This window comes from Tursiops truncatus, chromosome 1 (genome assembly GCF_011762595.2).
Source record: "Tursiops truncatus isolate mTurTru1 chromosome 1, mTurTru1.mat.Y, whole genome shotgun sequence".
Classification (NCBI taxonomy): domain Eukaryota; kingdom Metazoa; phylum Chordata; class Mammalia; order Artiodactyla; family Delphinidae; genus Tursiops; species Tursiops truncatus.
Window position 1 is genome coordinate 15,743,106 of NC_047034.1, and position 27,654 is coordinate 15,770,759.

The following is a 27,654-nucleotide window of genomic DNA, read 5'->3' on the forward strand; positions in this document are numbered from 1 at the left end:
GGGAAGCCGTTTTTTTTTTTTTTTTTTCTTAAATGATGAAAACTTTGCATAGTAGGGACTGAAAAACATGGTCAGTATTGACATGTCTGGAGAATGGAGTGTTTTGGTTTTTTTTTTTTTTGCAGTACGCGGGCCTCTTACTGTTGTGGAGTCTCCCGTTGCGGAGCACAGGCTCCGGACGCGCAGGCTCAGCGGCCATGGCTCACGGGCCCAGCCGCTCCGCGGCATGCGGGATCCCCCCGGATTGGGACACGAACCCGTGTTCCCTGCATCGGCAGGCGGACTCTCAACCACTGCGCCACCAGGGAAGCCCGGGGAATGTTTTTATTAAAACACTGAAGGCACACAGGGATGTTTGATGCTATAATATGATCAGGACCATTTATGGTCTACCTACTACGTACCTGGCAAGTGGTTTAATTGCTAGGTATGTAACATTCGTTATCTCCATTCCTCATAACAGTTGTGCAGGGGGGAATTATAATGGGCCTCAGAGAGATGAAGTACTTGACCATTACCACATCCTAAGCTAAGATTCAAACTTTGGTTAAGCTTACTCTTAAAGCCTACACACTTGCCATTACCTACACTGCCGCCCTATGAGAATTAATGGCAAATAAACAAGTTTAGTGGAGATGATTCTCCAAACCATTAAAAAAAATTAATTGGGTTACATATTAATTGCAATATTAACTTCTCTCAATTTGCATTTGGACAGTATTCAGCATAGTACACACATTGACATACTTGGATAACTTAAAATATAATGGTGCAGCTCTTAGAGATTACCAGTGCTTCTGTAGCCATCATTTCTTTTGATCTTCTGTAGCAACCTGAAAGGTTATTATTGACTCCACTTACAGAAGAAACTGAGGTTTAAAGAGGAAATGCACCTGCCCAAAGTCAACTAGTCAGAAAGTGCCCCAGTTAGAACTTGAATTTAGGACATCTGAGTCTTAATGTTACCCTTTCACTGAACATTGATCTTAAAATATTCTAGCACCATTAGTTTCTATTATGTCATTTCTTCTGCCACATTTCCCCAAATGACTGAGATTTTAATATATCCATAAATTTCAAACTCCTGGAAAAAAAGTGCTACACTAGCATAGCAAGTCTGTTTGAAGAGTGTTTCAACTTTCCTGAAATACCTCAAAATTCCCTTTGTTTGTTATTAACCCAGCTACTCTAGCTTTCTTTGGCTGATATTTAAATGACAATTTATGTTTTAGTTGTATTTATTGTAAACAGCACATACTGAACTTTGTTCTTTTATTCATTATGATAATCCTTGAATTTAATTGATGCATTTACTCCATTTACATTTATTGTGATTACTGATATATTTGGATTATTTTTACACTATTACTTAATGCTATTTACCTTGCTTTTTCTATACATTTTTGTTTCCTCCTTTCTGGCATCCATTGCTTGCTTATACAGCTTGAAAATTACATATTATGTTTCTATTCTTTTAATGATTACTGTTAAACGTTAACATGCATACCTGACTTATTATTCCCTCATATTTTACATATTATTGTTGTCCAGAGTTTTAGCTCCATCTTACTTTTATACACCCAGATTAATCCTCTTTATGGTCATTGTCACCATCATCATTATTACTTTCATACATTCAATGTAAGTTTAGCTTTATGCACGTTTAACAATTTCTTTGCTCCCAACTCCTTTTGATATTTATTCTTTTTCTTTTTTCATGGATTCCATTTTCTTCTATATGAGTTATTGAATTTAGTAATGATGGGTCTTTACCTGAAAATGTCTTAATTTCATCCTCATTCTTGGGAAATAATTTAACTGGACAGAAAACTCTATGATGATTCAGTTATTTTATCTCACACTTTGAAAATATTCTCTAATTTTCTGGATTGCACTGTTCTTTCTAAGTTTGTTGCCACTGTAATTTCATTCCTACGTAGGTTGTATCTTTTCTCCTTGGTTGCCCTTAAGTTCTTCTCTTTGTCTTTGGTGTTCTAAAGTTTTATTACAGTGTGTCTAGGTATGACCTTGTTTATATTTACAACTGCTCGATAGACTTGTACTTTTTGAACATGAAGATTCAAGTTTTCTTCATTTTTAAAAATTCTGGCATTTTCATTGAATTCTTTCAACATTCTCCTGGAATAGTGCACTTCCCTATTCTTTCTACTTTTTCTGGAAGTTTTATTGTATTAGACATATATTGTACTGCATGCTCCTTCAAGTTCTCTGGCTATTCTTTCATATTTTCCGTATTTTTATCCCTCTGTGCTTCTTTTAGGTAGTTTCTTCAGATCGCTCTTAAAACTCACTGTTTTTTTTTTTTCAGCTGTATCTAATGTGCTGTTCAACTCATCCAGTGAGTTTATAATTCTCAAGATATTTTCATAATAAATAAAATAATCTCAAATTTCTACTTGGTTCTTTATCACATCTGTCTTTTCTTTTTTCAGTTATTCCCCTTCGTTCTGAATGTTTTAATAACGGATTCTTTTAGTTTTGGTTTGTGAGGTCATCTTCATAGGGTCTCATGTGTGGTGGTTCTTGAGACATGGGGTTGAAGGTGTGTACCTCTAGAGTGGTTTTGCACTTGCTTCAAAGACCAGTTTTTATGCTAATTTTTGGCTTGGTGTCATTTTAAACTAGAAACTCATATGTGAAGGTAGGCTCTTGGTTACAAATCTTCAGAGAGTTTTCTACTTGGAGCCTCGGTGGAAACCAGATTCTTAATTTTCCTGTGCTTGTGGGTGAGTTTCGTTTCTAGTCTGCCCTGTCCTGAGGATAGAGCTTATCAGACGTTCTGGCTTGATAAGGAGCCTTACACAAGCTCCCCGGCTTGCCTCTCTTTCCACGAGGGCACTAACCAACAAGCCTCAAGGCTTCCGAGACTGGCATAGGCATGGGAGTGCTTGGGGCCATTTCTCTCTTTCTTTCCTGCAGTCTCAGCTATGCATCTAAAGGAGATGGTTTCACATATTATTCAGCATGTCCAGGTATTCTGTGGTTTGAGCACTTTCTCATTATTTAGTCTTTCATGCTGTCAGGAACAGCAATTATTTTCTATCTAACATGTGTGCTTACCTTCTTAAGTGTTTCTTGTATCATATGACAATGGAGAGCTGTTTAAGACTCTACTGAGACACATGACTGAAAGGTGGTTCATATATCCAAGAGGGAGAGAGTTACATACTTCCTAGGCTTTTGCAATATGTTTAGATATAGTTTGGTTTCAAAATGAATAACAACAATTCCCCCCCCCGCCCCCCTCCCCCACTAAAGTCTGCCTGTTTTAAAATTCTGGAAGAGATACAGTGGTCATACAGATCCAGTGACAAAAGAAAATAAAAATTAAAAAAATAGGGGACTTCCCTGGTGGCACAGCGGTTAAGAATCCACCTGCCAAGGCAGGGGACACAGGTTCGATTCCTGGTCCGGGAAGATCTCACATGCCACGGAGCAACTAAGCCCATGCGCCACAACTACAAAGCCTGTGCTCTAGAGCCCGCGAGCCACAACTACTGAGCCCATGCACCACAACTACTGAAGCCCGTGTGCCTAGAGCCTGTGCTCCGCAGCAAGAGAAGCCACCGCAACGAGAAGCACGCACGCAGCAACGAAGAGCCAGCACGGCCGAAAAAACAAAAAAAGAGGTTAACGTGGTAAATTTAAAATATATAATTATTGATAAGATAAATTTGGACAACTGAAGAGACATAGCACCTTGAAAAGGAGCTTGGTTACATCAAACGTTTCCTGATTATGTTCAGTATGACTTAAAAGCACACCTTTTAGAAACCTTCACCCATTATGATTTACAATCTGCCTTTATTGCCTTCAGTCTTCATAAAGATTATTTTATTATTGAAATATCGGTAGGATGCAGAGGAGAAGTCACAAAAAGCTGTGATGTAACCCCTTGCTAAGAACTTGCATGCCCACAAAGACACAGTTATGCTGGAGCAGTATCTACACTGAGATATCGAACTTCTAATTTAAAATGTAGAGAAGAAAGTCTACTACTTATGATAAATACTTTCCCTATGATAATGTTTCAATAGAAAGCAAAACAGTAACAGCAAATACTAATTGTGGATAACAATGAATTTAGTAATACATAGTGGACAAAACATTTTTTAAAAAATGTGGTAGGGCTTCCCTGGTGGCGCAGTGGTTGAGAGTCCGCCTGCCGATGCAGGGGACACGGGTTCGTGCCCCGGTCTGAGAAGATCCCACGTGCCGCGGAGCGGCTGGGCCCGTGAGCCATGGCCGCTGAGCCTGCGCATCTGGAGCCTGTGCTCCGCAACGGGAGAGGCCACAACAGGGAGAGGCCCGCGTACCGCAAAAAAAAAAAAAAAAAAAATGTGGTAGCCACAATATCTCAATAAACATACTTAAATCTTTTTAGTATCAAATCCTCACTAAGCTGTGACTTCTACCAAAAACACAAGACCATAACCAACATTGCTGACGGCCTCTTAAAAACGTGTTAATAACATTCCTATTTTGCTCACTGCTTTTCTTCACCTTTACAGATGACATTTTTCAAACTATAAAATGCATTCTGCTGGCAAACCTTCTTGCTTCAACAGTTCTCAGTTTTATAATAGTAAATCTACATTCTTTGCTACTGAGACATCCACTATCTTTTGGCGTGTGACTTTGAATGAGGCAGAGAACAAGCCATACATTTAAAAATCAATACCTAACCTTATCAATATTCATTTTCCTGTGTCAATACAAAATACGAAGGTGAAAGAGCAGTAAATAAGCTAAAGCACTGAAATAAATTCGGTGTTCCTGTCACAATTAATAAATGTTCAACCGATAACACTGCTGGCGAGTCTATAGCCTTACTTCAATTATGCTTCAGTGTTATTGTTTCAACAGGGTGGGTAAAATGTTCAATACACTAGCAGGTAGAGATGATCAGATTTGGGGTTATTAATTTCATAGAGAACTTTAAATCTTTAAAAATATTATTTATTATGGATACAGTATATAACTGTTTAGCCTCTTAAATTGTTGTATAAGCACAGTGTGGGATTATAAAGTACCTAATTATAGTTTTCTGATAAACTTTGGCTAAATCTTTTCTAAATCTGCTATTTGATGACATAATATGTCATATATAAATCAGAGGGGATCATCAAACAATATTCAGACTGTCAGCCTTTTAACTCCCATTCCTGATTTCACATCAGAAAGTGTTACCTTCACCTGTCTTTTTCCAGCTTAGATTGAATGTTGACTAAAGGTAGAAGGAGCTGTGAAAACACGATTCAATGTGTTTTCTGGGAGGTCTGTAAGGGCCTACAAAATGGCAAGAAGAGTTTCTTGAAAATAATTCTACATGCTAACTCAACTTTGGAAGCTTATAAAGATAAGATTCTTTGTTATGTGATTAACTATATTCCAGAATTTGAAAACTATAATTTTTGGAGACAAGATGATCTAGGATTCATAACCTTATTATCAAAGTGCATTTATGCAAAAGCATTTCTTACTTGAATTTGGAGAATAATCTTCACCTTAGAGTTGATTCATTTGTATTGGAAGATATTCTTTTTAAAACTAAGGATTTTTAAGTAACCTCATTCTCTTCCTCTTTGAGAGGAACGGTTATGCATGGATTGTAAAAATGCATCGAAAATGAGTAACCTAATTCTCCTACTCCAATACTATTGGATTAATTACAAAAATGCATTAAGTTTCTATGAGTTATGTTCTTTTAGATAAATAATCTAGTAATAGAATCAAAATCTTGAGTCTCAAGAGAATCACTAAAGTTTTGAAGTACAACACTTGGAATATGCTGTTGTAAGCTTATGAATGTTTTAGGCTAAAGTTTAATATTTATACCTATACGCTGTAAAAATGATTTCCTCTGATGCTACTGAGTTGTAACATCAAAATCACCCTGTAGAAATAATCACATTACGCTCTCCCCAACCATTATGCATTTTCCTTCTCACTTCACATATGTTCAGAGTGTTAGGACCTGACCCTGATAGTCTCTCTTCCTTATTGCTGGCTCTGAGGTTCTTTAGTCACATTCCTAAGATTGTTCTTGTACTATTTCTGCCACCAGTGTTTGAATCATTGTAAGGTAAGAGAATTCGGGGGTCCATTCAACTGGAATGGGAATATTAAAGAATCCTATACCTGCCTTATGAAAGATTTGAGGAACTTATGACATGTATTTGATCTAAAAGTGGCTATATGTTCCTGTATAAAGAGATATATTAGAAGTGTTGTAATGAAAGTTCTGTATTTCTATACAGCAAATTTAGATAAATCTTTTATGGCACTTAAGATACATAATAGTCTATATAAATATAAATAAATTGTATAATAGTCTATTTATGTATAAATAAAGATATATATGTATATAATTGCATAAGACACATGAAATAAGATGGTCTTTACATATATATTCTTACAGAAAGGCCATATGTATGTTATGAAAAGATCATGAGTTTAGGAGTCATGCAGACATTGGCTTGAATCCTCCCTTTGCCCTTCAATCATTCTGCCTTCTTAGGTAGCTAAGAAGACCCTAACACATGTCTGAATCTTCATTTTATGGTGTAAAATGAATGATAATAACACCTAAGTCATCAAGTTGTTGCAAAGATAAAATAAGGTTTTGGTACACAGTAGGCACCTAGTAATTAGTAAATATTATTCTACATGAACACAAACACATTCTGCACACAGGTAGTTCCTACTTCCAAATTCTGAAAATTCAACGAAGTTAGAGGATGAAGATGAGACATCACACTTGTAACTATACTTATAACTACAGTTCATAATTGAGCCCTTTATGTGGATGCAACAACTGTATGTGGGTGCTCCGATTTTAAGTTATTCTTTAATTTTTTAGTGCTGAACTATGGGATAGGTCTACTGAATACAGAATTTAAGCTTCACCTCTTTTACTTCCTTTGAAATCATCATGTCAAGATATCTGTCTATTCATATCTGTTATCTATATCTGTATTTTCCCCTTCTCACTGCTTACTCTCCTGTTGAATCTGAATCTTATTTTCATATTCTGTAATTAATCTTGGAGAACATAACTCTTCCTATAAAAGAATTCCTAAATGAAGCTGAGAGAGACAGTTTATAAATATGAATGGTTAAGGACCCCAAGCAATAGGCCACTACTATAATAATAACTTTGTAATTGATCAAGGATCTACATGGAAAGCATTTTCTCATAGTTTGCTGAACTGCAAACCCATACAGTTAATTGTTTGTTCCTGTGCGCGTGTCCACATTTAAGGCCTAGTCGGCTCCCTTATCACAGGTTTTTATCTCTGCTTCCCGCACCACTGCTCTTGCATGAGATCTTTTTTTTTCTATTTAACATCTTTATTGGAGTATAATTGCTTTACAATGTTGTGTTAGTTTCTGCTGTATAACAAAGTGAATCAGCTCTACATATACATATATCCCCATATCCCCTCCCTCTTGCGTCTCCCTCCCACCCTCCCTATCCCACCCCTCCAGGTGGTCACAAAGCACCAAGCTGATCTCCCTGTGCTATGTGGCTGCTTCCCACTAGCTATCTGTTTTACGTTTGGTAGTGTATATATGTTCATACCACTCTCTCACTTCGTCCCACCTTACCCTTCCCCCTCCCCGTGTCCTCAAGTCCATTCTCTACATCTATGTCTTTATTCCTGTCCTGCCCCTAGGTTCTTCAGAACTATTTTTGTTTTTTTAGATTCCATATGTATGTGTTAGCATACAGTATTTGTTTTTCTCTTTCTGACTTACTTTACTCTGTATGACAGACTCTAGGTACATCCACCTCACTACAGATAGCTCAATTTCGTTTCTTTTTATGGCTGAGTAATATTCCATTGTATGTATGTGCCACATCTTCTTTATCCATTCATCTGTCGATGGACACTTAGGTTGCTTCCATGTCCTGGCTATCGTAAATAGAGCTGCAATGAACACTGTGGTACATGACTCTTTTTGAATTATGGTTTTCTCAGGGTATATTGCATGAGATCTTGCAATACATATTAATCTTATTCTTATCCTTCCCTACCAAGCTCAGGTCCTTGCCTTTCCAGGAAGGCTTCCTGTCCCCTTTGGTCTAGTGACTTCTCTCAGCTCAAAACCTGTGGTTCTCCCTATACCACACTCATTAGAATGACATGGTGTTTGAGGTGGAAATGATGAGAGATTTTTTTATTCTAATGCTAACTTGTCTAAGTAAGGAAAGACGAAATCAAAGCTCTCTGCAGAGCTGGGTGTAGAAACCAGACTGCCACATTCATGACCAGGCTGGCATCTACTACCACATGGGCCTTGTGTTTTGAGGCTGCTTCAATACTTGTGAATTCATTACTATTAATTTCCTCTGGGGTTATTTACCTTTTCATCAATTTATGCCTTGTTTTCCCAACAAGTCTGTAACTTTCTTGAGGCCAAAGACACAGCCTTTGAAGTATCTGTATCCTGTAATACCTCACACAGTTTTGCAGGTGTGTAGGAAATACTTTAGTGATCGGCGGCCTGAAAAACCTACACAAAGAACACACAATACATCCTGACACCAAAGGCGAATGATTTGCTTTACTGGTTTCTTGTAACTGTGCTTCCTCCTCAGTGCTAGTGATTAAGGGTTATCTGTATTTTACTCTTGATGATTTATGAACTTTATCTGTGTGTTTTGCCCCAAGCCCTTTTTCTTTTACCTGCTGTAGTAGGTCCAGGCAAAGGTGCAGCTTTTCTTCTCCGTTTGATGTCTCCAGTGCATAGGGATCCTAAATGCATGCTTGTTTGCCTACAAGTAATTATCAGAAAAAACTATTAACAAAGGAGGGAAAGAAATGACACATAAATACACAGCTTGTATAATCTGAACCTAAATCAAAACATTCTCAACAAAGATGGAGCAGCCTAGTAAAACCACCAATCTTGTTTATATCGAAACATAATTACGTTTGTTGACAAGCGTTCAGCAGCTAAATGCGCCATCATAAATTGTTACTGGAATGAATAATATAAAAGGAATGCTTTTTAATTTTCAAAACTGGCAATCTTTCTGGCTCAACATAAAATCAAGCACTGTTGCTTCTGACAGGAAAATAGCTAAGATTAATTATCTAAAGAGAGCACAATATTGTTGCTAGGTTATCAATTGGTTACTAATGCTTTACTGTCAGAACAACATTTATTACAGGAAAAGTATGATCAATTTCTTTTAGGATATTATGTGGCAGTGAATTCTCTTAAAACATTTTAAATAGAAGGAAATAGTGATGTTCTTCCTGACAATTCACAGGATTAAAATTCTTTAATTATCAGCTAGGTGAGGAAACAATTTGAATGCATTAATGCTGATATTGATACTAGACAAGCTAACGTGATATTGGATTACCTTTGTAAAGACGTGATGTATAAGAACTAAGAAGCAGGCCTTCTGCTACTCTTGGAACTAGTCAGAATTAAACTGTCTGTCTAACATGGACTCCGAAATTTACGAGTTTTGGAAAAATTAGAAATGGCTCAATGGGAAATCAAGACAAACTAATAAGATGGAAAAGCTGTAAAAAGTCTTCAAGATTTTCAAGCTATAGAGGACTCTTATGTTCATGTCCTGGATTATAATCCCCGACATGGGGTTGGGATAGTACCTGGGGATCATGAAGCAGAAATAAATAAAGCATGTTTACTAGAAAACACGACTGTTTAGTAATTCAGAGAGATATGTGGTAGTATACTGAAGTTTTATAGGGCCCAATTAGAAAACAACCAGATTATTAGAGAAAAATGTAAAAGGAAGGAACTAATTCAGGTAAAACTCAAAATATATACTTCCACACTTATACCCAGGTGTTTAAATATAATGAAAAATTGGAGTTGGGGAGTAAAATTACTTTAAATACAGATTCTATCTATAATGTACAAAGTAAAGTACAATCAATGAGCTGGCTAATCCAAGGGGTATATACAACCAAAGAAGCATACTGTGAAAATCTATCAATATAGGTAGAAGCAAACGGGTATTTACCTAGTTTTCTCTTCCCTTTGTATTGAGTGCATAATGATTCTCTTTTATAAATATTTATAATTATTAAAATATTTTTAAAAATTAGTTCATTCAATTAATGATTAACTTTGCAGAAATACATACACACACATGTCAAAATGTTTACTAGTGTGTATAACTATAACGTTTTTATTGGATTTTGAAGTGTGGTTTTGGCTCATAATACCAAGAAAAAATAAATGGCTATATTTATTTTATATATTATATATAATATATATATTATATATTTATTTTATAAACATATTTATATTTATATATATTTACCTATTTTTAAAGCTATATCGAAATTAAAAAAATTAAAAAGTCACATCCCTTTTTTTTTCTGCGATACGCGGGCCTCTCACAGTTGTGGCCTCTCCCGTTGCGGAGCACAGGCTCCGGACGCGCAGGCTCAGCGGCCACGGCTCACGGGCCCAGCCGCTCCGCGGCACGTGGGATCTTCCCGGACCGGGGCACGAACCCGTGTCCCCTGCATCGGCAGGTGGACTCTCAACCACTGCGCCACCAGGGAGGCCCAGTATCACATCCTTTTTATAAAAAATTAATGAATTCACTTATTCAGCAAGCAATTACTAGTATCTACTGCTGACTTAGCATAAGACTCCATAGTTATGGTGAAAATGAGGAAAAAGGAAGTGGAAGATACCAACGAAATGGAAAGTTCAGTTCTTATTATTGGAAGAGTTTTAAGTCTGAGTGGGGAGATTAAGTCAAAATATATGAAATAATTAGTGGCAAGCACAATGAACTTTCTTAATATTACTAGAGATTATGATATTTAGTCCTTAAAACAATTCTAAGCGTTTACTGACTATACCTTTTTTCTTTGTAGGGAAAAATCGGTGCTTCAATGGAAAACTATAGAGTACACCCTTCTACTCACCTGATTCTGATGCTATGGGAGCTATTTTACAACTCTAAGTTATAGATAACTGAAAGCAATGGAAAATAACTCGTCTGCAGTAATGCAATTGAGTTCTGTCCCAAGGAAGGACAATCCTCCCCGCTGTGGAAAAGCCAGTTTGCACCCATCGGTACGTTCATTCAATCTTCCTTACTCCATATACATTTGTGCTTCTTTCATTTCTCCTTTGAACCCATTATAACATCTGCCTGGTTCCCTCATTAATCAATGAGTTAAAATTTCAAATGCATATTCATTTTATAGCTGTAAAAGAGACATGATTTTACCTATTTGTACAACATTATCCTCACACATCTCCGATCCCTCTTGAAACCTCCCCCCTAGAAAAAAGACTGGAGTAGTTCACCTTCCGCAGAGCAGGTACCAGATAGGCGTGGCCAACAGGACTAGCAGAGGAGGGGAAAGTAACATTCTGAAAGTGGGAACAAAGTGGGAACCCGAATTCTGGAGTGTGGCCCTTCTGTTATGGAGCTGTGAAAACCAACCCATGGACTATCTACTTCTTATCCTCTTGTTAAAACATAGTAAATATTCTTAGATTAAGCCACTGCTGGTCAGGTTTTCTAATCCTGTTGCTGAAAGTATTTCTAAATGATAAAGAGTTTGTTCCGTTCAGAGAATTTTGAGTAGTTCAGGATGTGTGGGTAGCAGTGTTTACAGAAGGAACTATATAATAGGACAGAAGAAGAACGCTGGGGCTCGACCATGGGCCATATGTGCCACATTGGCCCCGTGAAGGTGTTTGGATTTTATAGCTGCTGTGGGGTCATTAAAGATCACTTAGCAGAAGCAAGCTGGCCAGATTCATGGGATGCTGACGAGCTGGGGTTGGGAGAGTAACCGGGTTTGTGAGTAGTCCAGACACAAAGTTCCTCCCAGGTTATCAGTCTCTTTTATAATTAAGAATAATATCATGCCACACAATGAAACTTCTTCTGAAGAAATAACTTTTTAGAGATCATTAGAATACCCAGTAGCTGTTCATTGTGACTATTAAGATGGCTAGTTTCTACTTACATTGTTCTTGCACTAGTTGTATGTAACCGGAGTCTTCTAATTGCTTGAAAAACCATTCTCCCAAGTCCATATCGCCTTTAAAACTTTATTATTTTTCTTACACTGTTCAAATTTATTAGGAACGCCTGTTTACAAAGAGGGTGAAAAACAAATTCCAAGAACAACTCCCTCTTCTAAGCCTTTTTCTCATCTGCTGGACCCCAAATTCCCTTTTGGGTATCTGTACAGAACAAGTGGAACAGCACATTTTCCTTCAACTCCCCTCCCCCACCCCCAAGTTAGCTACATAAAGGAAAAGAGACAAACATTCAAGGAGAATAAAGTTAAAGTTAATAAAGTCAGTACACTGAACCCAAAGACCTGAGCCATAAGAAAAACAGCGAGCTGTATTTCAGTAATTCTATCAAGAATTGACTACCTGCTACAGCACATTGAGAGATCGGGATTATTGATCAGTAAGATTACTCATTTAAGCCTGTCCTCCCCCCTTTCCTTCAGACAGGTGCAACGGAGTTGCTACAAATAACACTAAGCAAGGTCTACTCCGTTATTTAGTTGTCATTCTTAATGCAAAACAGAGCAGTTATTTTTTTAAATTTAAAATCAATGAACGTCTCAAAGGCAGCCTAGTTACTTCAGCCTAAATGAGTCATTTGTCTTTGCAAAGCAGAACACGTGGATTATTATTCAAGGTGGTGGTTGGCAATTTTTGGTTTTTGTTTGTTTGTTTTTGCTGTGGTGTTTTGAAGAATGACCATACGTTGTCCTAGGAACAGATCCAAATTTGTTAAAAAATGTTAAGGTCCTTTTGTAAGGCACTGTTAGGAAATTACCCATCAGCCCTAGCAGTATATTTGTGTCAGTGAGAGCCTTTGCTTGGGTGGAAAGACGGGAAAAAGGCAGAACCTGGTAACTTTGTAACTACTAACACCTTAAAATACTAGGGGTAAACACACATATCTTTAAGTGGAAAGGCTAAAGAAATAATGTTTTTGTTATGGATTTAATACGCAGTGTCAGCTATGATTTGAAACACTGTTTCCCATTGTACTCATTCTGAAAATTTTCCTATTACGTATTAGAAAGCAGAGCTCAAAGGGAAATCTTCGTTTTGTTCTGCTTTTGAGCCAGACTTCACTTGGTTATCCCGTCATCCTTTTAAATGGGGTGGTGGCGGGAAAGTGGGCATTTCATCCAGAGGAAAGAAAAAGTAAGAAACAAAGCTATAAAAAATCTAAAAAAACCTCACAAAGCAGAGACAAAAAATACTAGGGAGGACCACCTTGCCTGAGAACCTGTCTTTTGACAAGGGCTGACAAGGGCTGAAGCAGGCGGTGTCAAACACAATAATATTAAAGAGAAGACAAGAGGAACTTGTCCCTTCATTGTATGCGCATTTGGCTTTTCAGAGAATTAGGCCTAGTGAAAGCTGCCCCCTGGATAGGATGTGTTCCCAAGCAGCCTCGGACAAGCTGCAGAGAAGAGACAAACAGATGTGACTATGGGCCCTGGCATTTGGCAAGAACACTCACTGTCAGTTAGAAAAATATAAGCCTGGACAGGGTATCAGCTGCACAGAAATGAAGCGGGTCTGTGGTGTCACTGGAGGAGCAATCGGTGCAAATCCAGCCCTACGTGAACTTTCCCTTCTAGATCCAAATCACCCCCTCTTCCGCTTTATTCAGTGTCAATATGTCTCAACATATTAACTGAACGAGTAAACATCAGTATCTAGCACTTTTCCTTCTGTGCCAATATGCACATATCAAGTACTGTTGAGCATAAATATTTCTTAACTACCAGGATCGCATTAAATCCTTGCTTTTTTTTTTTTTAACATTTATTATATTTATTTATTTTTGGCTGCGTTGGGTCTTCGTTGCTATGCGCGGGCTTTCTCTAGTTGCGGCGAGCAGGACACTACTCTTCTTTGTGGTGCGTGGGCTTCTCATTGTGGTGGCTTCTCTTGTTGTGGAGCACGGGCTCTAGGTGCGCGGGCTTCAGTAGTTGTGGCACGCAGGCTCAGTAGTTGTGGCTCGTGGGCTCTAGAGTGCAGGCTCAGTAGTCGTGGCACACGGGCTTAGCTGTTCCGCGGCATGTGGGATCTTCCCGGACCAGGGCTCGAACCCGTCTCCTGCATTGGCAGGTGGATTCTTATCCACTGTGCCACCAGGGAAGCCCTAAATCCTTGCTTTTAATGATGTTTTCTTTCAAAGCCCCTTCTTGTGCACGATAAACCTTTTGCATTTGGTATTGTATGTTCACACCCTGATCAATTGTTTGTTCTGGCGCCTTCTGTCTCTTGTGGCTTTGGTCATGTGGCGTCACGTTCTGTCTCAAGCCCATTTCCCCTCGCTTGGGAACAATCCTGATATCAGCGAGGGGTAGTTTAAGTTATAACTCTGCGCTGACGCAGTACTTGTGTCCCAGGATTTGGACCCTTGCTTTACTTTGGACATGTCCTATTTCGTTATAAAACTTCTGATATCTTAGTTCTTTTATTATTTTTTATTTTATTATTATTATTATTTTTTGCGGTATGCGGGCCTCTCACTGCTGTGGCCTCTCCCGTTGCGGAGCACAGGCTCCAGACGCGCAGGCTCAGCGGCCATGGCTCACGGGCACAGCCGCTCCGGGGCATGTGGGATCTTCCCGGACCGGGGCACGAACCCGCGTTCCCTGCATCGGCAGGCGGACTCCCAACCACTGCACCACCAGGGAAGCCCCTATCTTAGTTCTTTTAGATTTAGGTCATTGCCTGGACTTGCCCAGATGTTAAAATGCACCTGGTGACTGGATCTGTCTCTAACGCTGCAGGCTGACCTTCTCCAAGCGTCAGCTGCTCCTGGCCCCCGTTCCTGTCACCGCCTACCTGCTCGGGCGGTTCTTTACTCTGCGGTTCAATAACCTCCGATTACCTGTTGTCTGAGGCTCCACCCCTTGGATACCGCGATCTGCCTGCCAGGGTGCAGTTCCCCTCAACAGCTTCAGAAGGGTCTGTCCTGTTAGTGCTTCTTCCACCTCGTCTGAGAGTTCAAGTCCAGACGTACTTCTTCCCGATCTGCTTTACCCTGGTACCTAAAGGTATCTGGTGGCTGCTGCCAGAACTAATGTTTCCTGTGTGTTTCCTCTGTGCCAGGTTATACGCCAATACGGACGTCCCCCATGGAGCTCCCAGCGAGTGTGAGGGACAGCTGTGTGTCAGGAGGCTCTCGGGAGCTCAGGGACCAGTCACTGCCCCAGCAGCCAAGGACTCTCCAGGGTCCTCAGAGCAGAGCCACGTGGCTGAACTGTAGTGAGCAAGGGGGTGACAAGGGGGGAGATGGTGGGAGGCTTCAGGTGGTCCGGGAACCTTATGAAATCCTGTGCAAAATGTGCATATGCATACTTTTTTAGCAAGAAGGTCCATGATTCCTCTCTGATTCTGAACCATTAACAGAGACATTAACACCAAACATTATAGATGGATACCAAACTAGTATTCATAAGCTAAAATACCTACCTTAAAATTTCTATGGAATATTTAAAATATGCTGTACACATAGACCACCTTTGCTCTTTACAGTATCACAAACAATAGAATTTAATAATGTAAGTTAAAAAAAAAGCCTCGTCCAAATATCTACACTTATCCTATGTTCTACCTAAAAAGCGACCCCCTTCATTTCTGTCTCCTCACCCTGCTTTACTTTTCTTCATAGTAACGAAACTAATATTTCCAAATTATAGACCATGCATATGTATTTGTTGAAAGGTATGGAAACTATGCAACAAAAGACTGGTGACGATTAGCTCCACTGTGATGGCATCTGGTGGGAAGTTTCTTCTTTATGCCTCTCCTTAATATTGGACTTTATTTTTACCATGAGCATGGGACAAACAAACAAATTATAATGAGATGAATTAGAAAACAGCAAACAAGAGGGTTAATAAATGTAAGCGGTTTTCGCAGCTGGGGGGTCTTTCTTTGTCAACGGCATGGTGGAACTTTTCCCACCGTGGAAACTGAGGTGTTTGTTAGATGAAGCTTTAGGGTCTGTTGGCCTGATCTGCCTGAGTCTCCGACAGAACTTCTTTCCTCTGACGCTGCCATTTCTGTTTTCCCAACTAGTTCTCCGAAAAGGCCAACTTACACCATAATTGTCAATGTTTGAGAAGGATTTTAACCAATCTTTGGCAGGTTACTTAAACTCCCTTTGCCTCAATTTCCTTACCTTCAAGAATTGGGATTAGATTAGTAGTTACCTCAAAGGTTTTTTGAAGATTTTATTTAAAGATCACTGGTGTAAAACATTTGGTACAGTGCCTGACCACAGTAAGCAACTGATAACTGTTATCTAATAAATTTACTATTATTACCATCTCCACTTTACAGATAAGAAGCCCAGGGCACAGAGAAGTGAAATAATTTACCCAGGATCACACAGTACAGGGGACACAATGGGATAAGACAACCAGAAGAATGCCTAGTGTGGAGTGTCAGGAAACAGCCACGAAATAAACACATGATGGTATAAACTCATCACATCTCAACACTATCAATATGCTATAATAAGGATATAAATGAGGGTCATTTCTAAATAACAAGTAGGAATTTTTTTGGTAGTTAATAGGAAAATTAAATTCTTCCTTAACGTTTGATTCTGCTGGCTTTAAAAGTGTCATAGCATGTAAGAATAAAGCACTCATTTTCATTTCAAAAACTCATTAAAAACCCACAGGCCTCCTGTGAGTCTGAAACCCACTGACTTTCTCAGGTCAGCCCACTGCCACAGAGTTTTCTCTTGGCCACCACTCGGTACTTCCCACTTCAAAGCTGACTTGCTTCTCCACCGGTGTGTTCCATGCTTCATCTAAAGCCCCGAGGGTCTGTGATTCTGGTGATATCACTCCTTGTGTGGGTTAATAAACACACACGTCTATATCCCTAAGCAGCTCATTTAAATGCTGCTGCTTTTTGTAGCTCTTCATTATTCTAAACAAATGGTACCTGAAAGTGGTGGAGGTTGTTTTATGCAATTCGGGTAGATATTAGAACGTTCTGAGTGTATGTGAATGAGGACCTTCTCACATCGGGAGGAAAGTTAATCTTTTCAGAGAGCAAATTATTCAGGAAGGTTTCAAAAACTCTCTATGGGAGAACCGCTGTTACATGTTAGCTTCCCTGTTACCGCCATCATGCTTCCCATATTTGTTTAATTCCTTCTGATTTTGTTTTAAGGAATTGTCAGTCACCAAGTCCATGCATACGTGCTAACACACGAGCAGTGTGTTCTACCCACTAGAAAAAACTTCCTTGCCATGTTTCCTAATTCCGCCATCTTTGAGAGCCTGCCTTTTCTCCCTTCGAAGTTCTCCCAGGGCATTTAAATCTAAATGTTCTTTCGCTTCTTCAAACTTTACTAAAAGCTCGTTATCTTTCCAAGTGCCTTTTCTTTACATTTCTTACCTATCTGTGCATATCTCTGTCATTAAACTTGTCCTACTGTATGTCCTCAAGTTGCTTTCGGATTAGAGTGGATCGTCAGTTAAGTATACGCTGGAAACAATTTTAGGCCAGGCACCATGTCTAATTCACAGAAGCTAGTTGTGCCTCTCATCTATGAGCAAAACAGTAAATATTTATTGAACTAAAACAAATCAAACTTCAGTAACAACTGTTGCCTCCACGTTCCACTTGGCAATCAATCATGCATTTTTTAGGATAACACTTTCTCGAACTGTTATTTAAATTCTCTCAAAAATACTCATTTAACAATGAACAAAACTTGACTCTGAATCACGTATTTTACTAGACGCTAAACGAAACACAAAGAAGGATAAGAGCTCCTACCATTGAGGGGCTCATGGCCTAATGCAGGAGACACACATGAATAAGAAATTACTATACGATATAATAAATCCACACAGTTATAGCAGCAGGCCACCACTTGGTGGAAATGGAGAAAAATTCATTTCGCCTGAGTTCAAATTTTGATATTGTCTCTCCAGGCAGAATCTAAGATATTTGAGGCATCTTGGAGTATTCTTTTATTCTTCACACCATAGTACCTAGGAAAAATAGGCACTTAGTAAACTGATATTGACTTAATTTACTTGATTTCTAGCTATAACTATACATTTCTGGCATCTGATTATCATTGACATTCAGCATAGAGTTTCAACAATAAGTTTATTCTAATTTCCTTAAAAAATGATAAAGCTAGTATTGACTCTTAGGAGAGATAAAAAATTACTCAAAATAAATATGGTTCTTTTGTATATCTCCATTAAATGCAAGAAGATATGTGTCTATATTTAAAAAATTGGGATGTTGGTCCTGATAACATCTTGCATCTTACATAAAAGAACCTTCAGATCAGCCTACAGACGCAGATATAATCCCACATTCTCTCTCTGATCAGACACTATGAAATGTTTCCCAGGATGGTATTTGGTATTGTTGCCATTTTATAACTATTAATAAAATTATGGTATTCCTCATATTCTTAACTTTTTAAAGTGAAGTCCATGCATTATTCATTTTCATATCCACTTCATTCAGTGCAGTATATAATATTTGAATATATTTGTCGAATTGACTTTTTACTTATTGTCCTATTTGATAATTTCTGACTCTAAACCCAGCTTTAAATTCAGTAGCATTTTGGAACAAAAGTGCTGAGTTTCTTTCCTTTACCAGCTTCAGGGAATAATGGGGTTAAAAGGGCAGGACAGAGAATATATTTTATTATCTTAAAAAATTATTTTGAATACATGTTGGTTTCTGAAGTCTTAGAATTTATTATCTAAATTACCAGGAACATCCAAGCTTATTGACTGTCAGCTATATATGGGGTATTATGCTGAAGATTTTCACATACTGTCTTGTTTAATCCTCACAAAAACCCAGGTCTGAGGAACCTGAGGTCCAGAGAAACTGATACTTGTCATAGATCACATAAACAGAATATCAAGTTCTCATATTTGAACCAAGGAACACTTGCCTCGAAAGAATCATTTTTTCCCCTATACCACAGTACCTCATTCAACTCAGTTATTATACTCCATTTAATAAACATCTACTGAAAATGTAATGCGTGCCATGCCATAAAACAGGATCGAGAAATAAAAAAGATGTGGCTTTCATCTGCTAGGGGTTAAAGTCATGGGGGAACATGATTTCAACTCCATATTCAAAGAGAATTCCAAGCAGGCATGTAAGGCATTCTAGGCCCTTAGCTGAGAGAACACATCTGAAGAGGCACAAATGCCCTGAGGTGCACACATGACGTGCTGTATCTGGGGCTCTGTAAGCAATTCAGTATGGTGGGAGCTGGACCCTATAAAGGAGTGGGAGGAGAGGACATCCCCTTGCAGCATCAAGTGTTAAGAAATTCAACAGATCTGTCCATTCATAATTATTTTAAATTCTCTAGAAAAAAAAGAATGAAGCTGCCTGTTTGACTGAATTAACCAGTTTGTCAACTACACTGATGATTAAATTCAGTGGAAAAATGCCTGACCATATTTTTTTGTAGATATAATTCTGGATTTTATTGCAGCTGTAGTCAGAAATTTACTGCTCTAATGAAGAGATGGAATCAAATGTAGATACATTTCCAAGGCAGATCTTGAAGTTGAGAGGTTTTGCTCATTCAAGAGCGTCTACAATTCACTCGCATGACTGAGTTGGCAGATACAGGCTTAAGACTGAGCTCAGCTTTGACTTGTGTAAAGTGTCCGTGACTTTGCTTGTTGAGAGGAGACTTAAAGTGATGTCATAATTCTATATGCTGTAATGGGCATCTGCTGAGTAAGAATACTGAAAAGCAAAGGAAAATAGGGTTGCCACTTTTATCTCCATAATGAGGAGGTAATAAAAACTGGTTATTTTAATAACGGGCCAGAATGTCTTAAACTTCTGAAAGATGTAAGGAGTTATTTCTACTTTAGAATATGTCAGACAGCATTACCATTTAATATAAACTTACTTGAATTTAGGTTAAATTATTGCTTATTGATGGAATTCACCTGGGATGCTATGACCTAGTTAAAATGCCACCTCCTTTATGCAGCCTCTTCTGATTGCCATTGCCAGAATAATTTCTCACTCCTTGGAGAAAACAATGTTTTCTGCCTTCAACTAAGGCTATATATGTACATGAACTAATCCTCTAACCAGACTGTATATTCCTTGAAGGCAGTGGGGTCCACATCTGTTTTATTTTTTAAAGTAAATTTCCCTTGTCTCTTACAAGCCTTGCCAATTCAGGTACTTATTGAATAGTTGTTGAATGAAATTTAACAAGGCATGCCAGAGTTTTTAGAGTAACTTGTCTTTATGATAATCAGTATTTTTATTGAGGTTCCAATTGCTATAATAAAGAAATGTTTACTTATGGAAATAGAAAACCACAAAACTTATTTGGTTCATATCTTGGGCTTCGGGATACAAATATCTGCAAAATCAAGCTTTTACATGTAAACCAGCTTTTAAAGTATATGCAGGTACCTTGATGGTAAAGTGTTTCCCTTTCTACATAATTTTGCATTTCACTAAGTGTAACTTAGTGAAAGGAATGCCTTCAGTTACTCCACACTTCCATGATAGCTTTTGGCAGATGAATGAACATTTACGTACATAAAATTTCTGCAGACTTGTTAGCAAATGTTTGCTAGACTGTGAAATATATACAGTGTTAGCTAGGTAAGGTAACAGGAAGCTTGTGATGACTACAGGAACACTAATGTTCAATAATTAGGAGGAAGAGTACTTCAGGATTCTCCTCATTCAATTCAATTGAAACACTTGCAAAGTTGGAGTGCCTTAGCTTATATTCAGGATTAGTTTTGCCATCAAGATCTTAGAACCAAACATCCTTTATAATTTTGGTAAACCAGGTCTATTACTCTCTGTATCTGGGAGGTCTATTGCCTTTAAATGTCCATGAAGAAACAGTATACAGAAATTAAATGTCAAATATAAACTCTTTCCTCTTTTTTCATTTACATAATGAATTTCTTTGGAAAACCATGGAAGCCTCTACATTTTTTAATTTTCAGAAGACAAATGCCAAATGATCAAATAAAAATCATATTAGCTGTGATCAGTCAAAATGTCACTTTATTTTTGCCAAGCAATGTATAAAGTGATCTAAAGTTTAAAAATTACTATTTCAGAAGAGTTAATGGTTTTTCGTTACTAGATTTGAGAAAATGGTCAAGTTAATTTTTATACGCCTTAGAAGTAAGACTTGGAAAATAAAAAGGACACTGCTGTACATATTATCTACCATTTGAGCTGGGAAAGTTATTTAACTCCTCTCTCTGTTTCCTCATACGTAAAATGAGGATAATAAGAATCTCTACCTCATAGGGTAATTTTGGAAATTAAATGAGTTAAAATAAAATACAGTTTTCCCTCAGTATCCACAAGTTCTGCATCTGCGGATTCAACCAATCTAGGATCAAAAATATTTGGAAAAAAAAAAATTCTAGAAAGTCCCCAAAAGCAAAACTTGAATTTTCTGTGTGCCAGCAACTATTTACATAGCATTTACATTGTATTGGGTATTATAAGTAATCTACAGATGATTTAAAGTATAAGGGGGGATATGTGTAGGTTATATACAAATACTATACCAGTTTATATATGGGAATTGAGCATTTGTGGATTTTGGTATTCATGGGGGAGGGGATCTTAGAACCAATCCCCTGTGGATATTGAGGTACTACTATATATCATTAACACAGTAAATTTTATGGTACTATTATATGAACTATTTTTTTTTTTTTTTTTTTTTTTGCTGTACGTGGGCCTCTCACCGTTGTGGCCTCTCCTGCTGCAGAGCACAGGCTCCGGATGCGCAGGCTCAGCGGCCATGGTTCACGGGCACAGCCGCTCCGCGGCATGTGGGATGCTCCCGGACCGGGGCACGAACCCGTGTCCCCTGCATCGGCAGGCGGACTCTCAACCACTGCACCACCAGGGAGGCCCTATATGAACTATTATATGAACTGGTATATAGTGTTCAAGGCAAAGAGTAATTGGAGATGATGCTGGAATAGTAAGAACTGTAAGACCAAGAAAGGCCTTACAAACCATGTTTAGGACTTGATCCTAAGGGCAATGGGAAGCCATTAAGAATGTTTAAGAACACTCAAATACATATGGGATTTCCAAATGCCATTCTGGTTGGGCTGTGGGGAATGCATGAAGGGGACACGAGTGAGAGACTGAAAGGAGTAAAGGATAGTGCCTAGGGTTTCCTGACCAGGATATCAAATCCTGGTTCCACACGTATCACCTGGCCCAGTGCATTTTATTCACTTGGCACAAAAAGTCCTTAAAGTTGTGTGGAAATTGAGCACGAATATCATTTTTTTCTTAATATTTATTTATTTATTATTTATTTTGGCTGCGCCAGGTCTTAGTTGTGGCATGAGGGATCTTTTAGTTGTGGCATGCAGCCTTCTTAGTTGCAGTATGAACTCTTAGCTGTGGCATGCATGTGGGATCTAGTTCTCTGACCAGGGATCGAACCTGGACCCCCTGCATTGGGAGCACGGAGTCTTACCCACTGGACCACCAGGGAAGTCCCTGAACATCATTTTTCAAAAGAAACATAAGCAATATCATACTAAAAGACTAGAAAACCATGACATGCTATTGTATCAGTAGAGAAATGTAAACCTGACCACTTACTCTAATCACTTATTTTGCCACTTAAATATAGGCATGTTATGTAGAAGTCCTGGATTCCTGTAATTCTAAAAAAAGGTCATAACTAGAGTATTCTGAGAATATGGTGGCAGTGACACTGTGGTTTTTGAATCCACATAATAACATGTAGGATAACCCAAAACGTTTGGACAACAATAACTAGCCAGAGAGATGACAGCATTCAGAAAACAACAGAAATAAAAGGCAAAAAAAAAAAAATCACTTCAGAAATGAAACTGAACTAGGACACAAGAGTAAATAAATATGATGAAGAAGTAAAAGATAAGAACATAATGAAGAATGGAAAATGCAAAGGATAAAAACGTTAAAAATAAAAAAAGATTTGAGAGAAAGTGATAGCTACTGAAGATAGGCAAGGAGATCCAATATATGTATAATAGAAAGTTTTGAAACAAAACCAAAGCAATGAAACAAAATAAATATGAAAAATTATAATTGGAGAAAATCTTGAAATTTATTTTAAAAGTAATAAAACTACCACTGAAAGAGCCTACTTCATCCTTAGGAAAAACACATAGAATGACCAACATCATCATAGAGTCTAGTCAAACCCTTGGGTTTTAAAGAAAAGAAAAACATATACTGAGCATCTGGGCAACACCAAGCCACTTATATGTGAGAGAAAAATCAGACTGTATCACACACTGAAAACAACATTTTACATAAACAATAGACTAATATATTTGAAACAATTAAGGAAAGAAAATATGAGCCATGGGTAGTATATCTGCCCAAAGTGACCTTTAAATATACAGGGTCTGGACAAACCATTAATAATATGCAGGGACTCAGGGAATATTGTTCCCATGAGACCTGCCGGAGGTATCAACCAGAGAATAGACCTCAGACGACAGAAAGAGCAGAGACGCACTGACTTCAGATAAGATAGGGATCATTAAAAACATATTTATTCATAGAATTAAAACTAAATGAACTGAATTAAAACTACAACTAGAACTGAAACTAAGGAGACAGTATAGTATTGAATGGCTATATGATTCAGACTGTAATACTACAGTGTAGTATTGAATGGTTATATGCTTCAGACTATATGTATGCTACACACATACGTACAGTACAACTACCTAAAAACGGAAAGAAATGAAAGCTATATAGGAAAAATAGAATAAATTTGCTGACCGTCCTGTAGGTATTAGCAGAGAAATAATTAACTTCAAAACAAATGTGTGGGAGAGGAATGAGAAGGGCAAAGAGGTTCCTAGCTTATTTCAATCCTGCTCAGAGCAGAGAACCAACTGCAAATAGCCCCCCACCCTCAAAAGGGGAAGGGGACTAAGGCTGTTATATAAAAGTATTAAAATAAAGATAATTATTACAAAAAATAAGCCTTCCTAAAAATCAAACGGTATACTAGAGTGAGAGTGAGAGTGAGAGAAAAGGAAATGGAAAAATAGGGAGAGAAAGATATGTCTGCTTATCTTAAAAATAGAAAATAAAATAGCCAATGGAAGGCTAAACAAAAGAAAACAAAGCAATAGCTACCTATATGACGGGGGGAGGGGAACAAGTGGTGAGGACTGAATAGAAGTTAGACTTCTTTGACAGTAACTTCTTGAGGAGATTTGATTGTGGAACCTGTAACTATTTTTATATTATTATAAAACAATAAAATTTTAAAAAGCAGTCTCTGAAAACTAAAATGAAACTAATGAACCTAACTATGGATTACTATATCTATACTTAGAAATGATTTCAAGTGACTTTAAAACACGGGAATTTGTGCATTCCTAGTGAAATATAGACAAAGTACAAAAGGACTAGAAAAAGGGAAAAACTTAAACTATTTTCAGTAATTATTTTATCAGTAGTCATGGTGATATGGTGATTCTGAAAATACTGTGTATGTATGGTGGGATCAATAAAATGAACAATTATTATGCTGTCACCAGAGGTAATATTTTTTATGTTGAAAAAAGATAGATTAAAGCCAATGATGGAAAATACAAAAACAATGAAGTCTTGAATTTGAACTGGAACTATCAGTATGAGCTAATTTGTTAAAAAAAAAAGTCTAAGTATTTCACTAAAAAGGCCTCGAAATAATGACACCCCTAAAACGCGGATTGTGGGTTCTAAAATTATTTCCCAGTAAACGAATCAGCACTTCTTAAAGAAATGGCTGATTCTTGGTCTAGGCCAGGAAAGGTCCAAGGTAGCCTTGGAAATATAAACATACCAGAAAGCAAGGAAGAAAGCAAAGTCTCGTAGCAAGGAAACAGACTCAGGAACCCATTTAAATAGTCTCCCATTGCCCAAAGATGGGACAATTTTAACATCAATTAGGATGATAACAAATGGACTGAAACACATGGGATCTGTTTAAATCAATGAGTTAAAAAAAAAATAGAACAAAATTTCACCAGTCACCTCCAGAAAGTGTAAGGAATCAATTAATTTTGAAAACTGATGGCTAAAGGAAAAGGAGCAAGTATTTATCTTGCTTTACCTACATGATCTGTAGCTCAGAGTAATCAAGTATTTGAAGGGGCTAAGTTTGAAACAGAAGTAATCCAATTAATGAACCAAAGTGAGAGGACAGAATTAACATATCACCGTTCTGTGACCCTTAGTGAATGAATTGGGGTAACCATCTTTATGGTTAATAAATCACAGAAAGAGATGTGGAAGGGAGAGAAGTCTAGGCCACCACCTCTGGAACAGTTTTGCCAAAACAAAACAACAAAACTGAACCTGAATCAAATCAATTCTCTAGCTCCAAATACCCACTGCAGAAAACTCAAGGGACAGAGGAATAGGTTAAATGACACCGCGTGGATAAAATCAGCAACATTCCTCAGATGTGGGAAACTTTATAGGACATACAATCTGACATATTTTTCTTCTTGTTTTTTTGTTTTTTGCCACACCACATGGTGTGCGGTATCTTAGTTTCCTGACCAGGAATCGAACCTGCTAATCTAACTTCTTCAAACAAAAAATTTCAAGGAAAAAACAAAGGGGGAGGAGGGCCTATAAATCAATGGGAACTTGGGATATATATATGTCAACCAATTTTAACAGATAGATCTCATTTGGATCCCAATTTAAATAACGTATAAGACAAAAGATTATGAAATAATTGGAGACATCTGAGTATCAGCTGTAATTAAACACACATATACATACATATATATTAAAGAATTATTGCTTTTTTAATAGATGTGATAATGGTATGGTGTTTTTTTTTTTTCCTTAAGAGACTGTTACTTTTTAGAGAAACATACTGATATATTTCAATTGAAATAAGATATAGATGAAACAAGGTTGGCCACATGTAATTACCTAAGACAGTTTTGACAGCTGCAGTTTTGAGCTTATATTTTTCTCTGTATTTCTGCTTATGATGACATTTTCCATAATAAAATATTGTTAAAAACTGCTTTTACCATCCTGACATTGCAAGTGAAAAGGCATCTTTTCAACTCTTAAGACTGCCAGTATGAAGCCATTATAGGTTTTTCATATTTTAGTGAGACTCTCCATAATTTTAAAGTGATCCAATCTGAAATTAAATGAAGTTATCCATGAAGTCCATGTCATCTAGTATGTATACATCCTTGGACTATAACCTGATATAAAAAGATTGCAGAAATCCCTATCTGAGGTTTATTGTCCTTAGAAAGGATAATGCATAGTTTTTATTCCATCTTTCTAATTAGTAATTTAAGCATATGCTCAGCATTTAATTCTAAATGTTTGCCTTCTCCCCAAGCTCGAAGACAGCTGTCCAAGATTTGAATGCCAGAAAACATTTAAATATCAACATCTGTTGAATTATGTTAATTTAGTGTAATATAATTGGGCATGAGTTGGAATTGATCAGAAGTATATGAAATAAACAAAAGATAAATTCCCAACAATATCTTAGTATACAAACAAGTCACTACGGGGTGATGAAAAAATATTTCTAGAGAGAAAGGGCAAGGAAAAATACTGATTATGAAGAAATGGATTCTTTTAAATACATAGCTCTAACTGTATGGGACATTATTTTGTGATATTTGAACTTATTTTTAAATTGGCTCAGAAGTGAAAGATAATTAAACTTAGCTAAAACAAGTGATAGTTAATAGCTTAATATTTGAATATATTTATAAATTAAGTGAAACATTAAAACATTCTAATTACTTATGTACTCATTAAATTTTTTAGATTGCAGATGATTCCTGTTATGTTATAAACAGTTACATACCTCAAAATTTAAGAGCTGATGTAACTTCTGTTCTATAGACATAAAATAGTATTTTAAACTGAAAGTGTTTTCCATGTGGCAGATGGTTTTATTAGGTTTATTCTGGGGACTGGAAGGTACAAATTATCAAGTAGTGGCCTTGTTTATTGTATTGCTGATTTCAACTATTAATTTTTATATCAATTCTTTTACTAATAAGTTAGGGATGTTTGTTGTTTTGGGAAGTATTCTGGCGCATATACACGTTGCATGAACAGATCCCTGAATGCCCCTGTAATGAAATTCTAATGCAGGCAGCAGTAGCAATACAAGCTGTTGTGATGTGGCCCTGCAGGTGTGCTGTCACCATTTCCTAGGGGAACCATCTCTGGGAGTTAAAGGTCAGTTCCGTGCCCATGCCCATTTAATCACAGGACCAATTTGGGGAGTGCCAACTGTGAAACAGACACCAGTCTGTAAGGAAGTGGACTTCAGAAGACAAATTTATTTCAGCTATAGGTCATTGGAACAGTTTTCATATGCTAACTATTTATTATTAGTGACCATGGCCAAATTCAACTGCTGTTCCAGAGGTGAGAGGCTGTGCATACTTTTAGTCATTTGAAAATATCTAGTTCATCTATCAGATTTCAAGAAAAAGGGGAAACAGTAATGAATGTTTCACCACGGAGTACTTGATTGCTTTTTTACTTACTACACAC

The 27,654-nt window shown here is 37.4% G+C and overlaps 1 protein-coding gene across 10 annotated transcripts in view; it reads right to left on the minus strand.

The window, feature by feature from the left end:
• Nucleotides 1-27,654, minus strand: part of GPATCH2 (G-patch domain containing 2) — a 188,646-nt gene that overhangs the window by 31,854 nt on the left and 129,138 nt on the right. For 9 of the 10 annotated variants that reach the window (XR_002173280.3, XR_002173278.3, XM_073800361.1 and 6 more), the window contains exon 9: nt 8,715-8,803. Coding sequence is in view for 8 of the 10 variants with exons in the window: in XM_073800361.1 (XP_073656462.1) it covers nt 8,715-8,803 (89 nt within the window). In the remaining 2 variants the exon portion in view is untranslated. Of the gene's footprint in view, nt 1-8,714; nt 8,804-17,615; nt 18,066-27,654 lie in introns of those variants that run through there. The other variant, XM_019920485.3, reaches the window with a different exon arrangement.